Raw genomic sequence first — 23,904 nt, 5'->3', positions numbered from 1 at the left:
TTGTATTACTTCCTCAGAGGTTTCCCTGACCTCCCAATGAAAAGCAGGTCCCCACAGTCACTTTCCCATCACCCAGTTTTCTTTTCTTTGCAGTGCTTATCGGTGCCTGAGATCATCTACGTTAGTCAAGGACCTTATGCAACCAAAATTTATTGTGTACCTACTATGTGCCAGGCACTGTTTGTAATTGCCATCGGATTGGACGCCCCATAGAGGTAGTCTCTGCCCATCCCGTTCACGTGTGTTCACCCAGGCCTCCCCAGCTCTATGAGCCGCACACAGTAGGCGCTTCGCACGCGGGGGAGCGCCCCGCCCCTCCGCGCCCGCCCCTCCCCCGCTCCAGGAAGTGCGGGGGCTCCAGCCGCCCGGCCGGCCGCGATGCATTCTGGGAAAGCAGCAGCACCAGATCCAAGATGGCGGCCAGCAGGAGGCTGATGAAGGTAAAAGCCATTCTCCGGCGCCGGCTGGGCGGGGGGCGGCGTCTCGGGCTCGGGCCCCCCGCGGAGGGCCAGGGCTCCGCGGGGCGCCGCCGCCAGCCTCCCGCCCTTCGTGGCCCCGCCGCCTCCCCGGTCCGCGCGCGTGCTGAGGGAACTAACGGGGCCGCCTAGGCCGCAGCCGGGGCTGGAGCGCCAGGCCGCGCTGGGAGCCGCCGCCGGCCCCTCCGCCCGGCGCGGGGCGTCCACGCCGCCCTCCTGCCGAAGCACGGCCGGGTCCTCCTCCTCGCGGCGGCCTCCTCCTGGCCTGGGGGCGGTGTCGACGTGGGGTCCGGTCGGGAGGCCCCAAACTGGGCGCCTGTGGGGAAGGCCCGAGCGCCGGAGCCGGGCCGGGAGCCCGCGCCTCCGAGCCGCCCCGCCCTGGGCCGCAGCGCGCCGGGCTCGGAGCCCTGCTCGGTCGAGCCGCTTCGGGAGGCCGGGAGGCTCGGGCTGAGGAAGGAAGCAGGAGGCCGGGCGGCAAAAGTTAGGTCAGTTTGTTGGTGGGTCGTTTCAAATTGCACCGGGTCCTAGCAAACTGTCTCCTTGTGCCTGCGGAGTCAGTCACACAGCCGGCAAGTTCCAACTCCAGGAAGGCGTGGGGTCGGCCCCGATTGCTGCGCGGTTCCCTTTCCCTGTCTCCTTGCCTACCCACCACTTAGTCATTCCGATCTCTTTTCCCTGATGAAGCAAAGTGCCGTTTGGGGCGGGGGGGGCCCGGGGGGGTTTGCTTCAGCCGTTCCAATCAAAAGCGGCCAAAGTTTATAAGAATAACTTGGTACTTTGTATCTTGAAGGCAGCGGGGTGCCTACTTGCCAGTTGGTTTCTTGGGTGAGGAACATAGGTGCTAAAGTGGCTTAGTTCTCTCGCGAGTCTGTTTGCCGGCCTCCGCCGGAGCCGACCTCACCGACGTTTGAGTCGGCGCCCGGGTAGTGCTGCCCGGCTGCACCGGGCCGGAAATAAAGAAGGCCCAGGAGCTGGTTTCCTGAGGGGAGATAGAGAGCTGGGGTTCCTGCTGGGCAGAGCAGTGGTTGGTAGAACTGGACATTGAACTTGGAGTCACAGCCTCTGGGCCCTCCCTCCTTGGGAACGTTTCCTTTCTTTTGTTCACTAAGGGCTAGAGACGACATTTGACTTCATAAAACTGGATTGGAAGCGGGCACAAAAGAACAGTCAGCGGACTCCAGACTGCTCATCTCGTCTTTGTCAGTGACACCAGCATTCACCCAGTCATCCAGATGAGAGGACAGTTATTCACTTGTTTCCCTGCTCTGCTCCCCAAATGCGGCCATCCATTAAACCGTGCGGGTTTTACTTTAGAAAGATTTCTGGAGTGAGTGCCTTCCTTATCTTACTGAAAATTACTTGAATCCATACCCTTATCTCTCAGGTCCCCTGCCGAGTGCTCTCCTTCTCTGCCTTCATCGATACTAGAGTTCTTTTTCTAAAGCAAATATTTAATCCTTTCACTCTCCTGTTAAAAACCTCTGTGGTCTTATTGTCCTCAGCAGTTAATCCCAACTTCTTACTTGGCATGCAAGACCCTTGTAGGCTGGCTGAAAGTAATCTGTTCAGCCTCACCTCCTGCCCACTAGTTTCCTACTCCCCTTGCACCTAATCACAGTAGCTGCCTTTTTTCCAAGCTTGTATTCTCTTTAGCTCTGTACTTCACATTCATGATCATGTTTAATCCTCCCTGTGAAGTAGACACCGTTATTCCCGTTTTGTAGGTGGGAAAATGGAATGCAGAGAGATTCATTGGCTTGCCCCAGTTTTCCTGGCTAGGGGGGAGAGAGTGAGCTGTGATCTAACTCAGTTCTGTCCGACTCCAGCCCCCCTCCCCACTCACTTGCTTTGTGGTCTCCCTGTGCATGTGTTTGCTCTACCTGAGAAAGGCTGCCTTCCCCTCACCTCTCCTTCCCTCCAGGGAAGTCCTAGGTTCAACTCCAATCCCAGCTACTCTGTGAGGCCTCCCTCCATCCCCCCTTCAGAATGAGCTGTTTCCTCCTTTGTGGAGGAGGAAACACAGCACTTTCTTTATGTTTCTCTTTGACCGCTTGTCACAATCTGATTTGTGTTAGTCTTGTCTTTCCTTCTGGGTTCTGAATTCTTCAAGGGCAGGGATCTTGACCTAATTCATCTTGGTATCCCTTAGTCTGGCCCTGTTGACCCAATTTGGGGTTCCCAGGCTCCCAGGGGTCTGAGAGGGACTTACTATGTTTTTTGAATTTTTGTTTCAAAAAAATTGGAACAACATTAACTGAGTACTTATTAAATGCTAGGTTATTTACATAAATTATTTATTTTCAATAACACTGAAACTTAGCGTATTGTCATCTTTACTTTACAAAGCAGAAAATGGTGAAGCTTAGATAGATTGAGTGTTACCTAAGGTGGACTAGCAGACTCGGGTGAGGAGAGACGCCAAATCTCCCTGCCTTCAAATCCCATGTTCAAGACCCCTTGTCACACTGCCTCCTTTGTTACTCCAAGGATGCATGGAGGAGTATGTTGTTTCTTGAGTTGTGGATGGAAATTATTTCAGTTCAGTAGGGGAATGCTGGTTACCTGATGCTGATCATTGGCTCTGAGTGTCAGTGCTTAAGCCTGGTTAGTTAGTTAAAAAAAAAAAAAATTATTGATGCAGGTTGATCAATACTTGGGGAGGAAATAATAAAAGGGATTTTCAATGGTGAAAAGTAAACAGATGTTGAATAATCAAATGAATTACATCTTAAAGAACTTTAGATTTCCTCAAAAACTGTTCTGCGGGACACTGTAATCAAAGATTTCTTTGTAACAATGGACTGTCTGTAGATAGTGTAAAATACCTTATCAAAAGTAGAATGATCTGCATACATCGGACTGAGAAGTTATTTTAGGCAAAGTGAGTGTAGTATAGTCTTTAATTTAAAAAGCATTTGCAGGGGCTGGCCCTGTGGCCGAGTGGTTAAGTTTGCGGGCTCTGCTGCAGGCGGCCCAGTGTTTCGTTGGTTCAAATCCTGGGCGCGGACATGGCACTGCTCATCAAACCACGCTGAGGCAGCGTCCCACATGCTGCAACTAGAAGGACCCACAACGAAGAATATACAACTATGTACGGGGGGCTTTGGGGAGAAAAAGGAAAAAAATAAAAAAATCTTTAAAAAAATGTTTAAAAAAATAAATAAATAAAAAGTATTAGTGTTTTTCAGAACCCTTTTTGGGAATTGCAATGTTAATAAAACATTAAATACATTTTAATTTGCAAGCTCATTCAGCATTGATGGCAACAACCAGGTTGTAACGATTGCCTCAATCAGGAGGGGAAATGGCTACAAAAGTGAAACCTGTGGGTGTGGCAAAGGGAAATTGATTGCAATCTGATCATTTCTTTCTTTCTTTTTTTTTTTTTTTGAGGAGGATTAGCCCTGAGCTAACATCTGCCACCAATCCTCCTCTTTTTGCTGAGGAAGACTGGCCCTGAGCTAACATCGGTGCCCGTCTTCCTCTACTTTATATGTGGGACACCTGCCACAGCATGGCTTGACAAGCAGTGCATAGGTCCGTGCCCGGGATCTGAACTGGTGAACCCCAGGCCACCAAAGTGGAATATGCGCACTTAACCATGCGCCACCGGGCTGGCCCCTGGTCGTTTCTTTTCACCCTCCCCATTGCACAGATCTCTCCCCAGTTGCACAGATTTCTCCTAAGGGCAAGATCTGAGTATCTTCCCAGAAGAGCTTTTCTTAGTGGGAAATTTGTGAATTTAAGAGATTGGTGACATTTTATTAGTTATGATGTTACTGTTGAGATAAGGAATTGAGATTTGTAGCAGCCTTTTAATGCTTATTAAATAATGTTCACTCAGAACTCCATATTGGTGTACTTTCTCTCAGTCCGTAATCACAAGTGAATGAGTAGGAGTCGTCCCTAAATAACAGTTCATTCCTTGGAATTCATTTTTTCTAAGCAATGAGCTAGCTTGCTTTCGAGCACAGGTTTATATTCTCTGAGGTCGGGTAATTAACACGATAGAGCACTGAGTGTGTCTGGTAGATGTGTTGTGCATGTCAGGAGGTGAGGGGCATTTTAAAAATGATGTTATGCCAGTATAAATGTCCTGAATCCACTGGGTTTTGGGGAATTGAGAAAAGCATTGCGTTTTTTATCCTAAATTCATGCATCCCAGTGAGTTGGGACTATTTCAGCCTCCCTGAATGATAGTCTTTGTAAATATTTCTCCATTAGAAGATAATTGGGACAGGCCCAGGGAAAGAGTATACTCAGTTATTGCAAAATTTGGGACCTTTTCTTCAGATAAGCACTAGAACAAAACACTTGTCTCAGGCTACTTGGACCTTTTCTGATATTGTTACAACTCTAAAGAGGCTGTTGATTTAACATTTTATTGTACCAGATCCCTTGAAAATATTCTCATTCCATTGAAAAGTATCACTAAATGTTCAAGTGATATTTCTCTTTTCTTTGCTGCAACAGTAAGTTAGGAATTAAAGCTTAGAGAAACATGAAGACATCCCTCCTGAGCCTAGACTCTGTATTCAACCGCCTTGAGAGTTCCCTTGAATGGCTGATAGACTTGTAGGCGTGTCAGCTCACTCTGTGCCCCTCACTTCTCCTGTCTTGCCTTACTTAGTTAATGGTCTTACTCATCTCCTTCCAGGGAAGAACCTGGGGAGCCAGCCTCACCCCTTCCTCCAACATCTAGCCACTTGCCAGATTCTGCTAAACTGTGCTTTTATCTCTGTTCTCTGCCTGCCTTTCTTCCTTCCCCACTGCTGCTCACTTAGTTCAGGCCATTCTCATTTGTGGCAGGACACCTGCATCAGATTCCTCAGCAGCGAGTCTGCCTGCAATCCCTTGTGATTTTTAACCAGCAGTGCGTTGAAGAAAAGTGCACATGCCCAGGCCCTGCTCTCCAAGATTGGAACCAAATTCACTAGATCAGGACTCTATGAAAAAATCTACATTCCGTAGCGTGTTCCTTCGAGGTCTGGTCTGCCAGTCTTGTCTCTCCCCACTTGCCCATGGAATCCCCTAAATACAGCATGCTCTGCATACCCTGGGTCTCTTGATGTGCATCCCTGTCTCTTCTCTGCACCTGGGTAACTTCTTATCCTTTTAGACTCAGCTCAAGGAGCATCTCCTCGGGGGTCTGCTCTTGAGCTCAGTAAGGGAAAAGAATGGCGTGCACCTAGAACAAAGAAATCCTGATCTGGCCACTGTATGCTGGATGTCTGCCAGCTGAATAATGGAGTACAGGGGAGGGAAAGACCCTCTGACATGGAGAAGGAGGTGGAACTGGCCCTTCAAGAATGAGTAGGGTTTCAGTAGTTGAAGAGGAGAGAGGCCTGGCAGCCAGTGGGGTTGAGAATCCTTCATCCCTCAGAATGGATGTGGGCGGTGGCTGTGAGGGATGCCCTGAGGACCCGGTGACAGTCTACTTAAGCCCCAGTACAGCAGCATGCTTCCCACCTTGTGCCAGCTTCTCCGTGGGTTTTAGTTAGGCCAGCCCCTGAGGTGCTTTCCAGAAGCACTGGGGAACTGGCCTGGTTTTACCCTGGGTTGGCATGTTCAGTGCACCTGACCCTCCAGAACTGGGAGCCCTCCTTCCTTCTGCCCTGGCACGGCTAAGTTCTCTGGCCAGCTTTTCTCTATGAAAGGACATTATTATGGAGGGTGATACTCATAGGTTTAAAGACAGATGGCAGAGAGATGCCGTAGCCTTTCAATTGAGGGGTCAGTCAGATGCATCCCCCGCCACAGAATCCAGGAGACGCAGCAGGCTGCTCACTTGTGAGGGCTTTTGCCTGTGTGTGTCTCCTCTGGCCAGTCTCATTGTGTCTGTTCTCCAGGGCGTAGATAAGCTTAACCTTCTCCCAATTAAAAAGGGAAAGGAAAGAGTCTTTCATTTGGGGCAAAGCTATTGAGAATACAGCATAGTGGTTAAGAACTCTGGAGTTTGAGTTCTGTAGTTTGGTTCTGGAGTTTGGGTCCTGGCCCTGCAGCATCTTAGCTGAGTGAACCTGGGCAAGTTAGTTAACCTCTCTGTGCATTAGTTACTTCATTTGTGTGTGAAGGTTAAATGAGCATATAGTAAGTGTGAAATACATATAGGTGTTATTGAGAGTGAACAGGACATATTCCAGGGCAGTGAGGAGAGCAGCTGGGCAGGAGGGGAGGGTCTGGAGGAGTGATCAGAGATGGTGCTGAGGTAGCGAGTTGGGGTCGCTGAGGGTCAGATCGGGTAGCCCGCCTGGACATGACTTCTGCACTGAGACAGAGCCCTCCTTTCTCTCCCCAGCGCTGCTCTCCTGCCTTTCGAGGTAGCCTGTTCCTTAGGCTTAGTGAGGCTTGCCAGACAGCTGGGCCAAGGTGTCTTTGGTTAAAAATGGTTACTTTTTCCAACAAAATCGAAAAGCTCTAGAATTCAAAATTTGCCTTCCTGGTATCTCAGAACCTTGCTCTGTGTGTTTTGTCTTCCTCTCCTTAATGTACGTGCAGTGCAGTGATTGTCACTGTGTCCAAAGATGAGCCCAGGTGCTATGGAAGGCACGCAAAGGTGCTGAGCTCTGAGCTGGGAGGTGGGGGCGGGGCTTTGAAGGAAACTCTTGAATAAATAGTTGCAGTCCCAGAAATAATACTGTTGTTGACTTTTGTCTTCTCTTTCAGCCTTGAAGCAGAAAGTTAAGAAAGGTTGCTTTTGGTGGCTGTTCCGTTTTCTCCTCCTGGCCCTTGCCATAGTCACTTTAGAATTCCAGAGCTGCGAGGGACCCCTTGACAGGCAGGAGGCTGAGGCTTAGAGGACATCACCCACAGGCTAGCAGTGAAGCAGGTCTCCCTGCTCTCGGGGTCTTGCTCCTGCTTTTCTCATGGCTGCTTTTGTTTTTTTTTGTTTTTTGAGGAAGATTAGCCCTGAGCTAACATCTGCCACCAATCCTTCTCTTTTTGCTGAAGAAGACTGGCCCCGAGCTAATATCTGTCCCCATCTTCCTCTGTTTTGTGTGGGACACCTGCCACAGCATGGCTTGACAAGTTGTGCATAGGTCTGCACCCAAGATTCGAACTGACGAACCCCAGGCTGCCGAAGTGGAACATGCAAACTTAACTGCTCCACCACTGGGCCAGCCCCTGCTTTTGATTTTTAAGGAGGGACAAGGTGGAGAGGAGTCATTTCAAGTTAGGTGGTGGTTTGGGTTTTGTTCTGTTCTTAACAGTTCCAGGTCTGTGTTGTTATAGTTCTCTGTACTTCATTATCTTGTCAGATTTTGCTTCCACTTCTTACTAGCATAGATCAGTAGAGGGATGAAACACTGTTTTGACAACACCTAGCCCAGCAGGCACATTTGCAACTAAAGCAGTCACTAATGTCAAAGCCAGTGCTCATGGTGGTGCGCTCTGTCTTTCTGAGAGGAGATGCTGCCTGACTGTCACTGGAGGAGGGAGACGGTATAACTCAGAAGTTGAGCCTCTGAGTCTTTTCTGAAATGGTTTGTAAATGTCTCCTTCGCACCAGTGTACCTCTCGTTAAGAAGACTCAAAAAGCTAAGCACACAAAAGCTAAGCTTTCGGAACCATCCACCACGTGTTTTACATAAGCAGTTGCATTCTCCTCACTCATCCCGTGTCGTTGTATCTGGTGTGGACAGACCTGAAGAAGTTGTGTCCCAGCCTTCGAGGAGCTCTCATTCTGGTTGGGGGTGCTGGACTCTGGAGTGTGTGATATAGGTCAAGAATGTCAGACACACCCGTATTCAAATGGAGATGAACACATTCCGGGAGTGAGGCTGATGACCAGAAGCTCACTGTGCGTGGAACTGGTGTGAGAGCCCACTCAGCTGGGGCCTGGGCCACACTTGCCTGGAGATGCGTGGGCAGTGCATTCCTTGAAGCCTGTGCTGAGGGATTTCTGCAGCCATGTCCTCTTACAATGACCTCATGACAAGTGGCCCACCTCCTTGGAGCAGTGTCCAGTGGTCAAGTAACAGGGACCTGAGTTCAGATCTTGGTTTCTGCCTTGGACTCATTTGTATCCTCACCATGAGCCTCAGTGTCCTGATTTCTCCAAAGGGGCTAATGAAAGTGCTTTGTAGAGTTCTGATAATAGCTCAGTGTGTTCATTGTGATAATAGCTAAGTGCAAGATAGCCAGCCTCCTGCCCACCCATGGCAGGGGGATATGTTGGCATGGGTCCCACTCTGTTGCTGGGTATTAATTGAAATAAGATTGCATTTGGGAGCTCTGAAGCCTTATGTTTAGATTTACAGTGTACTGAATTATATTAAAGTCATGATTTAGTGTCATTGCCACTGGTTGCTTTGTGCAAGCTTGGAAAGTGCGTTTCTGTCAAAATTAGTCACTTTGATATAGTCACACAAACGCAGGGAGTAGCTCTTTCAGATTACTAATGTCCTACCAGTTGTGTAGCTGGCATTTGAGAGTGACCCTGGACCGAGGGTTAAGGCTCCATCTGCCAAGTTTCGTTTTGCCTGGTCGAGAGGAGCCTAGAAACGTTGCTTGCATGACGTAAACACTTAATGACTAGCTGTGAAGGGCTAAGGCAAGTATTGTATACGTTCATGGCTTTTGTCATTACAAATCTTGGAAAGTGCTATTCTAGAGCAAGCCAAGCCCTCCCAGGCTCCTGCTCAGGAAATAGGAGCCTCTGCGTGGCCTGTTTCCCATAGAAGCCTTCACCATCCTAACCCACTGCTTTAAGTGGCTCTGACGTTCACGAAAGAGCCCTCTGGCTCTAGTCCTGGCACTGCCCTGTACCAGGTCAGTGACTTGGGCCTCTCTGAGCTTCAGCTTTACCGTCTGTAAAATGAAGCTAATATCGCTGACTTGCCCATCTCGGGGGTATTGTGAGGCTCCAGTCGTATCCTACGTGCTGTTTGTTGTAAACACTGCAGTATCATGACCAGCCGATTCTTCTCACCCTTCTGTCAGCGTCTTGCTCCTGCTTTTCACATGGCTGCTTTTGGCACGTGCCTCGTGCACCAAAGGCATCACCCTGGCTCTTCGCCAGAAGACTGCCTCTTCCCTAGCATCTCTCCATTTCTGTTCTTTGTGGGAGTTTTGAAGGTGACAACACCCCAAGCTGATGCCCTCCAGAGGGGAGCGTGGTGGTGATGTGCTGTTAGCACACCCCTTGCCTTATGTTTCTTTTCTTTTGTTTATTGAGATATAATTGATCAGATCATTTCTGAAAGCTTTATGCTAACAACCATAAACACTTTCATGTCTAATTTAAGACCCCATGAATTCTGGTCATAGGCTGTCAATGCCATACCATGTCAATGTCTTGTTATGTAAAATAGAGAATGTATCTTGGTGCCTTGACGCTGTTTTGGATTTTAAGAAATGTGATACAATATGGAAGGGAATAAAACTAACATTGAGTACCCACTAGCGGTGGTAAGTGTTAAGTACTATATAAAGTTTCTTGTAATTCTCATTAGGGCCCTGCAAAGTAGGTTTCCTACCACTTTTCAGATGAGATGGTAGAGTCAGAGCTTCAGGTGGTGTGAAGGGTGGGGTTTAGCCAAGGGCTGTCTGACTCCAGAGGACTCTGCTCTTTCTAGTCCACTGACACTTTGGCAGTTGTTGAACCAACCACTTGACAGATCAAAATATTGTTTCTATGTGTTATATATAAAATAAATGTTGAAGAGAACGGTCGGGGATTGGAATATTCTAATTTTCATGCCTACAGGCGTCTTCAGAATAGAGAATGGTAAAATGGGCAATATAAGTCACAGTAAGTATTCACTTTCTTAAGAAAAGTTCAGGACGGTTTCCTGGTTTCTGTTACCTCAGACTTGTTGCAGTAAGAGGGATTCCTCGCATTGCTTCTGTGAGCCTGGCTCAGTGGGAGGCGTTAGCTCTTTAAGGAGATGACATGGAATTAATCAGAGCCTCAATATCTTTCTTGCTAAAAGACTAGGTTGGATGATCATGTTGGTTCTTAAGCAGGGGTGCACCTAACCATCACCTGGGGATCTCCGGGCACAGGTGCCCAGCCGCGCTCGGGATATTTCGATTCTGCAGGTCTAGGGTGGGGCCTGGGCGTTAGTCAGGCTTTCTCTGTCCGTCTCTCCCTTTACTCTCACCTTTCTCCAGGTGGATGTTGAACAACTCCTCCAGGAGCTTGGGCGTACGCTCTGAGAGTTCGTCAACGTTAGTAAACCCTCCAGCCAAACTCGGTTCCTGGCTGCTTCCCTCACACGCCTGGTGATGTCTTCCACATCTCTGCATACGTTTCTCACACACACACACGTACCTGTTCTCTTCTCTTCAGAGGTTTGATTTTTCCCCATCCTTCAAGGCCCATCTCAGAGCTCAGAGCCTCTCTTCCACGAAGCCACTGCCCTCTGCTGTTGCCTGCTGTGCTTCCCTCACTGACCTGCGGGTTCCTAGAGCAGCGCTTCTCTGCTCTTCCAACCCAGCCTCAACAGCCAAGATGGCATTCAGCTTTGCCTTCTGGAGTTCCTTTAGGGGTACAATGTGCCTTTTTCCATTTAACAAATAGGAAATTACAGGGTGAGAGTGAATATGCTTTTTATTTTTTTAAATTTTTTTTTAAGATTTTATTTTTTCCCTTATTCTCCCCAAAGCCCCCCAGTACATAGTTGTATATTCTTCATTGTGGGTCCTTCTAGTTGTGGCATGTGGGATGCTGCCTCAGCGTGGCCTGATGAGCAGTGCCATGTCCGCGCCCAGGATTCAAACCAACAAAACACTGGGCCGCCTGCAGCGGAGCGCGTGAACTTAACCACTCAGCCACGGGGCCAGCCCCGAATATGCTTTTTAAAACCGTGTAGGCACCCCCTACCTTGAGACTTGCAGTCCATAATGTTGATTTGACGTCTCAGACAGGGCTGACTTGTACAGCTGATTTTTCCTCTGTACGTCTGTCTGGATTTTTAAAGCGGACTACACCACAAGCTAGTTAAGAATCACTGGCTTCTGAAGAGTTCTCAGTCAGGCTGTGTGTGAGGATTACCTGGGAGGTTTTGAACATTTGATTTTCCAAGCCCCATTGTAGATCTCCAAAGAAGAAAAAAAGAGAGACTTTGTTAAATACTCTGCCCAAACTTGGATGTATACGTCTGAGTTGTATGGCAGAGTGCTCACTGTATACAGCTGTCTCCTGCTCTCCTTTCAGGGACGAGCCGAAGCTCCTGTGCAGGACTTGGCACAGTGCGCTCCTGCTGGGGCCAGGGCCATCTCTGCTGTTAGAACCTGCAGAGCCGTTAGGCAGTGGTCCATTTCTGCCACACGCCACACTTGGGCCTGGAGTGGGCATCCAGCCCTCTGGGCTGGAGTTTGAGCAATGGGCTTTTCCCTTCTGAAGGACCAGGTAGCACACTTGGGCTTTTACGAGTACCTGCAGTACACTGAGATCCACCATGGGCTCAGACCTGGACCTCATTTTGAGAAGCATTGCTCTCTTTCTCCCTTGCTACTTGCCCTCTCTGGGAGGCCTGCCCTCCTCTGCAGGGAGAAGCAGTGTGCAAGTTGGCTGGTTCTGCTTTCCCTTGCGCTCTTCTCCCTTGGTTTGTCAGCATTGCGCCATCAGCCTGGAGCAGCTGACCCAGGACTGCTTCTTGCTTTTAGCAGAACTGAAACAAACCTTTGTAGGGCATATTTTGTAAGGCCCTGTAGTTCTTGGGTTTGGTCTTCCTCACTCTGTTCTTCTAGAGCAGGGCCACTTTCACAGTTTTTCTTTGTCGAGTCTTTTCTTCCATCATGTGTAATATCCTTTTAAATTTGAACTCTGAATTTACATTGATTTCTTTAAATTCCTTCCCCAGTTCTTCATTCTCAGTTATAGGGGTGCAGTTTTACTTGAGGATTTATCAGTCCTCTTGAGTCATCTTGCCTTTTCAAGTCTCAGACCTTCAGATGAACCTGTCTTTCTCTGAATGACTTGAATCCATCTTCTTCAGGTGTTCTCAGTGGAGGCGTGATTGGCATTTCCAGCTGAACAGTTCTTGCATGACCATCTTGTGCACTGTAGGACTTTTAGCATCCTTTCCTCTGATAGCGTCAGTGGGTCTCTGTAGCTGTGACTCTAGAGGGTGGGAAATTGGGGTGGGGTGATGTCACAATGCCTGGCATCCACTGGGCAGAGCTGGGGATGCTTGAATGCAGTCCTGCTGGATGCTGGTGCCACCCTATTGAGAAACGATCTCCTAGGGGCCTTCCCAATGATCCCTGGAGATTACAGGGCTTCTTTGCTTGTTTGTTTGTATGTCTTGGTTTCTCTCACTTCTGCCTGATAATCAGTTCTTCCTTGTTGGTTAGAATTATGCAAAGGAGCTTGCCTCTTCCGTCTTTGGTGAGCTTAACTTGACAGCAAGGTAAGTTGAGAGTTTATCTGATAAGCACTAACCATACTTTGGACTCTCTGGGCCTCTCAGCTCTGCTGTCATAAGCGTTGCCCATTCTTCTCTGGCCGGAACATGTGTGCTGTCCTCTTCCCACAGAACAGCTTTTGTTTTTGTTCATGTGTCTCTTGATAGTAAAGCATTGGCAGGTGCCCTTTCACACCCCTGCCCAAAGTACCCTCTCATCCCTCCCTTTTTCTTGAGCAAGATGAAATTTTTCACCTCTATATACAGTTGTGAGTCCCATCTTGCCATAGTTTTGTAATTCATTTGAAATTTACCTTCTTGTGTTTATTACCAATACTTTGTTTTGTTAGTGTGTGAATTTCTGAAGCCATAAAGTATATTTACAGATTACTTTAGAATTTACTTCTTCCCATGAATATTGAATATATTCTCCTCTGTTGTTTCTATTTTTTATTGTTTAATTTCAAAGTTATATCTGAAGTTTTTTTTTCCTGTCTGTATTTGGTTTAAAACGTTTTTGGTAGCTTGGTTGGACTTAACCTTTAAGGGACATGATATATTCTGTCTCTAGCCAAGAATCCTACTCTAGTATCTTGAGCCAAGGACCAGAAAATCAAAATACATAGAGAGCCTTCCCATCCCAGAGCCCTTTTCCCTCCCCAAGCCCCAGCTTCCCATCAGTTCACGGACCCGATCATTAAGCAGGTGTTTGAGCATAACCATGAGCTTCCTGATCCGTGCCCTAATGCTTGCCCTCATGGAGTTTGGGGAGTGGGCCAGAGTGGTAGTGTGGATGCGAGATTGATTTCTTCCCCTTCCTGAATCTGCCCAGGTGTCATAATCCCCAGGGGAGCATTTCCAGTGAGTCTCAGGCATTAGTAGGAATGCCTGGTGGTTGGCACGTTGAGTGGTCTATCAGATTCCATGCTTTCCCTCCTGCAACCACAGGAAGAGGGGCTAGGCCGCTCCTTCCTTCACTGCAGGAGTCACAACCATTGCTGCTAGCATCTTCCCCACAGAAGCTGACCATCGTTTAGAGATGGACCTCATCTCTCAGCAGTAGCAACTCTCTCCTGTCACTGCACAGCTTGTTGAAAATCCCTGCTTCAGACTCCATCCCACACTTACTGGAGCAGAATTTCCGGAATTGAGACCAAGGCCCAGATGCTTGTGGTGGGCAGCTAGGGTTGACAAGCAGCGGCACCCTGTGGGAAGAAACTCAGGCCCGTCACCTGCCATGAAGCACCAGTGTGTCCCCACTGCCTCTTCATTTGATGTACCATCTTTCTCCGCCTACTCCGTTCCAGGCTTATGGCACATCCTCCAGCTGAGAACCTGTAACACTGGCTCAGTTCCCCCTTCCTTTGGAATGGTTTCCCTGTGTACCTTTGTATTCCTCAGTGTGCCTTGTAAACCGTTGGCTGTGTGATAGGAATATGGGGTGCAGAGGATCTTTTGGGCTTGATATGAGGGCTGATTCAGAGCCTCTGGGCTACTGTAAGCTGCAGCACCGAACAGGGAGGGGCATCCCAGTCCTAGAGGTGTGCATGGGCTGGACCAGCAAGGAGGAAGCCAGGGCGAGTGAGGAAGCTGTCCTGCTGGCCCAGCAGAGGAGGCAGGGCTCAGCTGGGTGGTACTCTGGGGTTGCTGAAGAGAAGGCACCCAAGAGATGTGGAGGAGGCTGTTGTGCGATGGGTGAGAGGCTGAGTTGGGGCATTGGTGGGGAGCATGTCACTCCAGGTATCTGAAAATGGAGGCATGTTGGGGACGTGGGCGCTTGCGCGGTGGGCTATAACGCCTAGTGGAGTGCACTTGAGTTGTCGGGGAAGCAATGGGAAATGTCAGGCTGGAGCATAGTTGAAAAACCAGTGGCTGACAATTCTAGACTAAAGACATCTCAGACCGGACCCTGAAGTAGTCAGGGTGGTTGTGCTTTCTGGATGAAATGGTATTTGCTGCATTGACTGTTTGTATAATAATAATCTCTCACATTTGCAAGGAGTTCTGTTGCTTACAACGTAATTTCCCCTTCATTGTCTACAACTCTGGGTCTTACTACCCCTGTTTTGCAGCCAAGGAAACCGAGACTCAGTGAAGGTTTCCTGCCCCCCTCCCATCCCAGACTGGATAGTTGTTCTCTTCGCTGTGTACCTGTGCTGAGGTAGAGTCCTTCTGAAATTGCACTTGCAGCATTGGGTAGAAACCTTTGTGGGTATGTGTTTGCTCCTAGCTCCCAGTTTCATTCATCTTTATATCCTCCGCATCTGACACATAGCCAGTGCTTAATAAATCTTGATTGGAAGAAGACAGGTCTGTAGCACCTTTCTTGCGCCCCTGCTGCCTGGTAACCAACCCAAAGAGGAGGTGGTGCGTCCGTAGAAGCACAGTTATTTACGCACCAAATTCTCTGGGTTCACCAAGGTGGGGGCTTGTCTTGGTCTGGGACACAAGTTGAGGGGACCACCATGACTCCAGGCCTCTTAACCAGACCAGTTATGGTCTAATTCACACTGAAATTTTGTCATCAGTGGTGTCGGCACTCGGTTTAATTTGAGGGAGTCAGGAGGGATCTTAATATGTGGTGCTTTCCTCTATTTGACACCCCTTTATGCTTTGTTAATCAACAGGAGCTTGAAGAAATCCGCAAATGTGGAATGAAAAACTTCCGTAACATCCAGGTTGATGAAGCTAATTTATTGACTTGGCAAGGGCTTATTGTTCCTGTGAGTATTGAACACTTCCACTTCTTATCAGATTATTCTTTAAGGTGGTGTGTGTGCTGTTGGGCTTATGTCTCTGTTCCCAAATAGGCAGCCAACAGATGCACAGAGGTGGGCTGTCACTCTAGGGTAATAAAGTAGGGACCATAGCCTCGGGTTCCTGAGGAGAATCCTGTCTTTGCACTTGTTTTGTAACTTCTGGGGGGCCCAGGCTTTCCAGCTCTGTGGTTACCGACCTGGGGAAGCAGTGTGTGTCTGTGCTCCTGTCTTCCCCGCTTCTCTCTGCCTGGCCTCATTTGTCCACACGGGGCCGCCTTCTCTGACCTCTCTAGGGAGATGGCGGGTGTTCCCATCTAGATCTTCTCTTTGCTTTCCTGCCTGGTTTTACATCTGTGTCACCTCCTGGACACCTGGCACCTCTGTGCCCCGCATTTGTCTCAAATCCCTTTGCCTAGTGGCGCACCTGTTCCCCTCACCTAGTATCTTTTCTGGGGCTTCTGCCTCCAGTGTGTGCCCCCTACAGCTCCAGCTCCCTGTCTCACAGACTTCTGCCTTCAGACGGGCTCGAGCTTCCTCCTAACATTGGGTTTCCTGTGGCCTTACTGCCCTCTTGATTTAGTGTCTGCTCGCTCTTCATTCTTTCATCTCCTCACCTTTCAAGAGACTTGTCCTGTACTAACTCCAGTTTGCAATCCAGGTTTCTCCCACCCTCCTGAAACTGCTTCACACCAAGCACACGGGCTCCCCTCAGTCCTCACGCTTCTGGCTCGGCTGCCCTGGAGCCAGGGACCCCATGTGCCTCCCCAGCCTTTGGAGCCTGCCCAGTATCCCAGCCCCCCGTACTGTAACCACTGTGCCACTCACTCCTCTTCTGCTGCTTCCTCTTAACTCTTTGCCTCGTATCTTGTATCATACCTTTCGTTCGTTGTTTTGTTTCTTGGGGACTCTGCTTCTTCCAGCATCGTAGGTTACTAGGTTATTGCTGTTTGTGAAAAGTCCCGTCTCTGCCTTCATTTCTGCCTTCTCCCTGGAGCTACACCGCCTGTCCACATGGTGGCCACCCTTGGATGGACATCGTGTGCCTTCCACTCCCCCCAACTCACAACCGGGACCCTCTATGTGAGTGCTCCCCTTCCTTCCTGTTCTTTCGCATCTGCCTCCCTTCTCTTTTCATCCCTTCTCTCTGTTTGAGCCCCAGGCCCTTTCACTGTGCCTGACCCTGCCCTACATTGTGGTGTAAAATCTTTTTGGAGGGGCAGATTGGCTGCTTGGTCAAAGAAGAGCATGGAGCATGCTTACTGGAAATGCTTTCTTCTTCATGCTGGTTATAGGTCGTGCCTTTTTTTAACAGCAAATAGTGGATTTGCAGTTTATTTTCCTAATGATTTGGATAACTAAGGAAAGATAGACTTTGTAGTGTTTTAGTACACATTCAGAATTTTTATATCTGGGAGCGTCCAGTCTGGTTTTAAAGATGAGTCCTTTGTTTGGATTTCTCCAGGCTTGGAGGTAGTGGAGCTTGGGGCATAGGGTGTGGATGATGGAGAAGCCCCTGCCTAGGAAGGGTCGGCCGGTGACCCTAGGCTGTGCCTGCCGTGGGGACCTGTTAGGTGCTGAGTGAAAGGATGGCCAGGACCATCTGACCACTTGTCCCTTTTCTAATTGAGATTTTGTATCCTACTGATATAAGAAGTAAACAGTTAATCTGTGGATCTTTCAAAAACTGATAAGAATGAATGGGACGGTTTTAAGCAGTCAGGCTTGGGCAGTCTAACAGTGCCCACTGGTACATGGGTAGACCCATAGTCTACCAGTGTCACTGCTTGGGCAGTGAGCTCAGTGGCCTGGGAGACTGCAGGCTGGCTGCAAGGGTAGATGGTCCTCATGCAGACTGGCAGAGAACAGACCAAAGCCTCCCTCTGTGTGTTGTTGGCAGAGCCTGTGGACCAGGCTGCAGTCTCATCAAGCCTGAGGTGGAGACTGGCTGGTGGAATCCCAGTGTGCTTGGGTAGGGCTCTGGAGAGTGTCCAGGCCAGAGCCTCGACTTCCATTGGGGAAGCTGGGCCCAGAGACAGTAGGCCACAGCAGGGCTGCGCTCACATCGCCTCTTCCCATTCCTCTCTGGCTTCCTTCCTATAAACACTGCCCAAGGCCCCTGGGTTGGTGTGAGGAGCATGTCAAGGAAGCAGTTAAGGCAACATGAAGAGTCTAAGTCAACATAAGTCAGCATGAGGAATCTTCTACCCAAATTCACCTGGGGTCCATCCAACTGGGGTGAAAGCAGGGCCAGGCTGATAGAGGCGTGGCAGCCCAGAAGCATGCCTTTACAACAGGGTGCTGGTCCTCAGGGAGCTGCTTAGTAAGTTCACCCTGGCTGTAGTTCAGAGAGGGGCAGGCCCAGACCCCAGAGAGGGAAGGTGGCAGTGCTGCTTCCTAGAGACACTTCATTGTTACCGTGGCAGTCAGGTTTATTCCCTTTAAGCACTTGTTTTTATATAAAATTTTTAAATTTGAAATTCAGATGTGACAGTTGAGGGAAGAAAATTCCCTAATCCCCTAATCCCATCATGAAGAAATTTAGTTCAGAAAGTTTTGAAGCACCTGCCCTTCAGGAACTAGGGGCATGGTGGTGAGCCTTCTTGAAGCTTCTTACCCAGTGAGTGTGTTTACTCTTAACTGTTAGCATATTCTTCCCAGCCTTTTCATGCATTTTTAATGGAACATTTGATAATTTCATAGTTATTGTATACTGCATCATTATTTAGTCATTGCCTTGAGACTCTTCATGAACATAATTTTTAATAACTATACAATATCCCATAATATTTATATGATCATTTATTTAATTATTCCTTTAATTTTGGCCATTTAGTTTGTTGATTTTTTTTTTTAAATAGTGCTGTTTATTTAGAGTTTTACCAGTTTTTTTTGTGTGTGAGGAAGATTGGCTCTGAGCTAACATCTTTTGCCAGTCCTCTTTTTGCTTTAGGAAGATTGTCGCTGAGCTAACATCTGTGCCAGTCTTCCTCTATTTTGTATTTGGGACGCCTCCACAGCATGGTTTGGTGAGCAGTGTGTAGGTCTGTGCCCGGGATCTGAACCAGCGAACGCTGGGCTGCTGAAGCAGAGTGCATGAACTTAATCACTGCGCCACTGGGCCAGTTTTTCCATTTTTAGAATAATTCACCCATGAACATGTTTATGTGAAAATTTTAGTGTACATCTTTGTTTATTTTAGATTCTGATCCTAAGATGGAGTATCCTGACCATTAGGATGAGGGTTATATTGTATATAAGGAGGGGACCATCTGTAAGCCTATGTATATTGTCAAATTTTCCAGAAAGTTTGTGCCAATTTATACTTCTACAGGCACTGTCTGCACAAGTGCCCACGTGTCCTTGGCTGTCATGGAAGTTGCCAGGCATTTTTAAAGAGGGTTCAGAATGGCAGGTACTTCAGCACCCAGACTGTGGGGTCCGACTGCCCGAGGTGAGAACCCCAGCCCTGTCCCTGGCTGCCTTGGTGATCTTTGGCAGGTTACACAGTTTGTCCCCGTATCCTCACCTCTGAAAGGAATGCTTCCCTCTCTGGCTGTTGTAAAAGTTCAGTTAAGTGCGCGTGTGTGAAGTGCCTAGCCTCACTGTTGTTATTAAAGCTTTTGTGGGGCTCTCTGGAAAACTGGCAATATGTAGCAAACAGCTTATTAAACGAACACAGAAAGAAATTATTGTCACCAATTTGATAGGTGCAAAAGTTCTCAATTTGATTTGTGTCTTAGTTCCACTCAGGCTGCTATATAACTAAGTGCCAGATACTGGTTAGCTTAAAAACAACAGAAATTTGTCTCTCATGATTCTAGAGGCTAGAAGTCTGAGATCAGGGTGCCAGGTGGGTAAGGGCCCTCTTCCCGTCATAGACTTCTTGTATCCTCACATGGTGGAAGGACCAAGCTAGCACTCTGGGAGGGGACCTCTTTTATAAGGCACTAATCTCATTCATGAGGGCTCTGCCCTAATCTAGTCACCTCCCAAAGGCCCCGCCTCCTAACACCATCACCTTGGCCATTAGGTTTTCAAAGTATGCATTTAGGGGGACACAACATTCAGACCATAGTAATTTGCATTTTTAATTTTGTTCTTAGTTGAAGTTTTTTTTCATTTATTTATTGACTGTTTATATTTCTGCCATCTATTATCTATTAGGTCTTAGTATGTTTCTTTGTTGAATGGTAGAAATTCTATATATTAATCCTTTGTGTCTGGGAAAAATATTTTTCAGCTTTTTCTTTTTAATTCTGTTTATTCAAAAATTCCTAATTTGAAGGTTTCTCTTAAAATTAAAAAAAAATTTTGCTTCATTGTTTTTTTTTAATGTGGTAAAATACATATAACAAAATTTGTCATTTTTATCACTTTTAAATGTACAGTTCATTGACATTAATTACATTCAAAATATTGTGCAACCATCATCACTCTTCTCAAAATTTTTCGTCACTCAACACAGAAGCTCTGTACCCACTAAATAATAGCTCTCTACTGCCCCTGCTTCTCAACCCCTGTAGTCCATAGTGTAGCTGCTATCTGTCTGAATTTGTCTATTTTAGGTATTTTATATAATGAAGCATATCATATTTATGGCCCTTTTGTATCTGTCTTATTTCACTTAGCAAAATCTTTTTCAAGGTCATCTATGTTGTACCATGTATCAGAACTTCATTCCATTTTATGGATAACTGAAATTCCATTATATTTGTGTACCACATTTTGTTTATCCACTCATCTGTTGATGGACAGAAGGTTGTTTCCACCTTTTGGCTATTGTAATTAATTGCTGCTGTGAACACTGGCATGTAAGTATCTCCTTGAGTCCCTGTTTTCAGTTCTTTTCAGTGTATATGTAGGAGTAGAATTGCTGGATCATCTAGTAATTCTATGTTTTTAAACTTTTTGAGGAACTGCTGAACTGATTTTCACAGTGGCTGCGCCATCTTTTATCCTACCGGCAGTGCAAGGGTTCCAGTTTTTCTTTGTCCTCAACAATACTTGTTTTCCTTTTTAAAACAGTTATAGCCATTTTAGTAGATGTGAAGTGGTGTTTCATTGTGGTTTTGATTTGAATTCAAGTCCTTTGCTGCCTCTTTTTTTTTGAAGACTTTTTTTTTTAGAGCATTTTTAGGTTCACAGCAGAATTAAGAGAAAGGTATAGACCAAAGAACTTGAAATCAGCAATTCCAAAAGTCCCATGCACCCCTATGCTCATTGCAGCATTATTTACAATAGCCAAGACGTGGAAGCAACCTAAGTGCCCATCAACTGATGATTGGATAAAGAAGATATGGTATATATGTATACACACACACACACACACACACACACACACACACACACACACACACGATGGAATGCTACTCAGCCATAAAAAAGGATAAAAGCATCCCATTCACAACAACATGGATGGACCTTGAGGGTATTATGTTAAGTGAAATAAGGCAGATGGAGAAAGACGATCTCTGTATGACTCCACTCATATGTGGAAGTTAAACATGTAGACAAAGAGAATAGATTAGTGGTTACCAGGGGAAAAGAGGGGTGGGGGGTGGGCACAAAGGGTGAAGTGGTGCACCTACAATTGACAAACAGTAATGTATAACTGAAATTTCACAAGGTTGTAAACTATCATAATCTCAATAAAAAGTTAAAAAAAGAGAGAGAAACATATAGAGATTTCTCATATACCCCTTGACCCCGCACATGCATAACCTCCCCCATTATTGACATTCCCCACCAGAGTATGTTTGTTGCAATTGATGAAGCTACGTTGGCGCATCATAATCATCTAAAGTCCATAGTTTACATTAGGGTTCACTGTTGATGTTGTACATTCTGTGAATTTTTTTTTTTTTTTAAGATTTTATTTTTTTCCTTTTTCTCCCCAAAGCCCCCCAGTACATAGTTGTATATTCTTCGTTGTGAGTCCTTCTAGTTGTGGCATTTGGGACGTTGCCTCAGCGTGGTTTGATGAGCAGTGCCGTGTCTGGGCCCAGGATTCAAACCAACGAAACACTGGGCCGCCTGCAGCGGAGCGCACAAACTTAACCACTCGGCCACAGGGCCAGCCCCTGTTCTGTGAATTTTTGACAAATGTATAATGATATGTGTCCATCATTATAGTATTATACAGAATATTTTCACTGCCCTAAAACCCTCTGTCTTCTGCTTATTCATTCCTCTTGCTCCTCTTCTCTCCCCATCCTCTCATCCCTGACCACCACTGGTCTTTTTACTGTCTTCCTAGTTTTACCTTTCCGAAAGTGTCATATAGTTGGAATCATACAGTAGCCTTTTCATCTGTAGCCTTTTCAGATTGGCTTCTTTCACTTAGTAATATGCACTTAAGGTCCTTCATGTCTTTTCATGGCTTGATGGCTCATTTCTTTTTAGCTCTGAATAATATTCCATTGTCTGGATGAACCACAGTTATTTATTCATTCACCTACTGAAGGACATCTTCTTCGCTTCCAGGTTTTGGCAATTATGAATAAAGCTGCTGCTATAAACGTTTTTAGTTGGGTTGTTTATCTCTTTGTCTTTGTTTTGTTTGTTTGTTTGCTTGCTTTTGAGGAAGATTAACCCTGAGCTAACTACTGCCAGTCTTCCTCTTTTTTTCTGAGGAAGACTGGCCCTGAGCTAACGTTCGTGCCTGTCTTCCTCTACTTTCGATGTGGGACGCCTACCACAGCATGGCGTGCCAATATCTCTTTGTCTTTGAGTTGTAGGAGTTCTTTATATATTCTAGATATTAAACCCTTACCAGATAATTGATTTGTGAGTATTTTCTCCCATTCTGTGGGTTGTCCTTTCACTCTCCTGATAGTGTCCTTTGATGCACAGAAGTTTTCAATTTTAACGAAGTCCATTTTATCTGTTTTTTCTTTTGTTGCCCGTGCTTTCAGTGTCTTATTTAAAAGCCATTGCCAAATCCAAGGCATGCAGGGTTTCCTTTATGATTTTTTTCTAAGAATTTTTATCATTTTAGCTCTTAAGTTTGTGTCTTTGATCCATCTTCAGTTAAATTTTTTTTTTTTTTAAGATTTTATTTTTCCTTTTTCTCCCCAAAGCCCCCTGGTACATAGTTGTGTGTTTTTAGTTGTGAGTTCTCCTAGTTGTGGGATGTGGGATGCCACCTCAGCGTTGCCTGATGTGTGGTGCCATGTCCGCGCCCGGGATTTGAACCAGGGAAACCCTGGGCTGCCGAAGCAGAGCGTGAGAACTTAACCACTTGGCCACGGGGCCGGCCCCTACAGTTAATTTTTATATAGGGTATAAGGTAAAGGTCCAACTTCATTCCTTTGCATGTGGAGATCCAGTTTTCCCAGCACCATTTGTTGAAGAGACTGCTCTTTCCTATTGAATGATCTTGGCTCTCTTGTTGAAAATCAACAGAGCATATATATGAGGGCTTATTTCTGGGCTCTCAGTTCTATTCTTTTGGGTTATATGTCTGTCCTTATGCCAGTACTACACTGTTTTGATTGCTGTAGCTTTGTAGTAAGCTTTGAAATCAGGAAGTGTGGGTCCTCCAACTTTAATCTTCTTTATCAAGATTGTTTTGGCTATTCAGGGTCCCTTGAGAGTCCATATGAATTTTAGGATGGATTTTTCCATTTTGTAAAAAAAAAAAAAAAACCTGTTGAGATTTTGATAGAGATTACATTGAATCTTTAGGTCGCTTTGAGTGGTGTTGTCATCTTTACAATATCAAGTCTTCAATTCATGAACCCAAGATGTCTTTCCATTTATTTGAGTCTTCTTTAATTTCTTCCAGCAGTGTTTTGTGATTTTTAGCATGCAAGTCTTACGCCTCTCTGTTAGCTCAGGCTGACATAACAAAATACCATGGACTGGGTGGCTTAAACAACGTAAGTTTATTTTCTCACAGTTCTGGAGGCTAGAAGTCCCAGCTCAAGGTCTGGCAGGGCTGGTTTCTGTTGAGGACACTTTTCCTGGCTTGCAGATGGCAGCCTTCTTGCTGTCTCCTCACATGTCCTTTCTTTGATGCATGGAGAGCAAGCGAGCAAGGGAGCTCTTGGGTGTCTCTTCTTATAAGGACCCTAATCCTCTTGGATCAGGGCTCCACCGTCATGACCTCATTTAAACTTTATTACTTCCTTACTCCAGATACAGCTATATTTGGGGTTAGGGCTTCAATATATAGATTTGGAGGGGGCACACATTTTCCATCTATTACAGCCTCCTTGATTAAATTTATTCATAGGTATTTTATTCTTTTCAATGTTGTAAATGGAATTGTTTTCTTTATTTCCTTTTTGGATTGTTCATTGTTAGTTGTGTAGA

The 23,904-nt window shown here is 46.5% G+C and overlaps 1 protein-coding gene across 1 annotated transcript in view; it reads left to right on the top strand.

Moving 5' to 3' along the window:
* Positions 1–316: 316 nt before the first annotated feature.
* Positions 317–23,904, top strand: part of UBE2L3 (ubiquitin conjugating enzyme E2 L3) — a 47,290-nt gene continuing 23,702 nt past the window's right edge. Inside the window, 2 exon segments of the mRNA XM_046640589.1 lie at positions 317–440; positions 15,457–15,552. Of these exon segments, the coding sequence (XP_046496545.1) occupies positions 414–440; positions 15,457–15,552 (123 nt within the window). The 5' untranslated portion in view covers positions 317–413.

This window comes from Equus quagga, chromosome 15 (assembly GCF_021613505.1).
Source record: "Equus quagga isolate Etosha38 chromosome 15, UCLA_HA_Equagga_1.0, whole genome shotgun sequence".
Classification (NCBI taxonomy): domain Eukaryota; kingdom Metazoa; phylum Chordata; class Mammalia; order Perissodactyla; family Equidae; genus Equus; species Equus quagga.
Note: the sequence above shows the minus strand (reverse complement) of the source record. Positions and strands in the feature narration are given on the sequence as shown.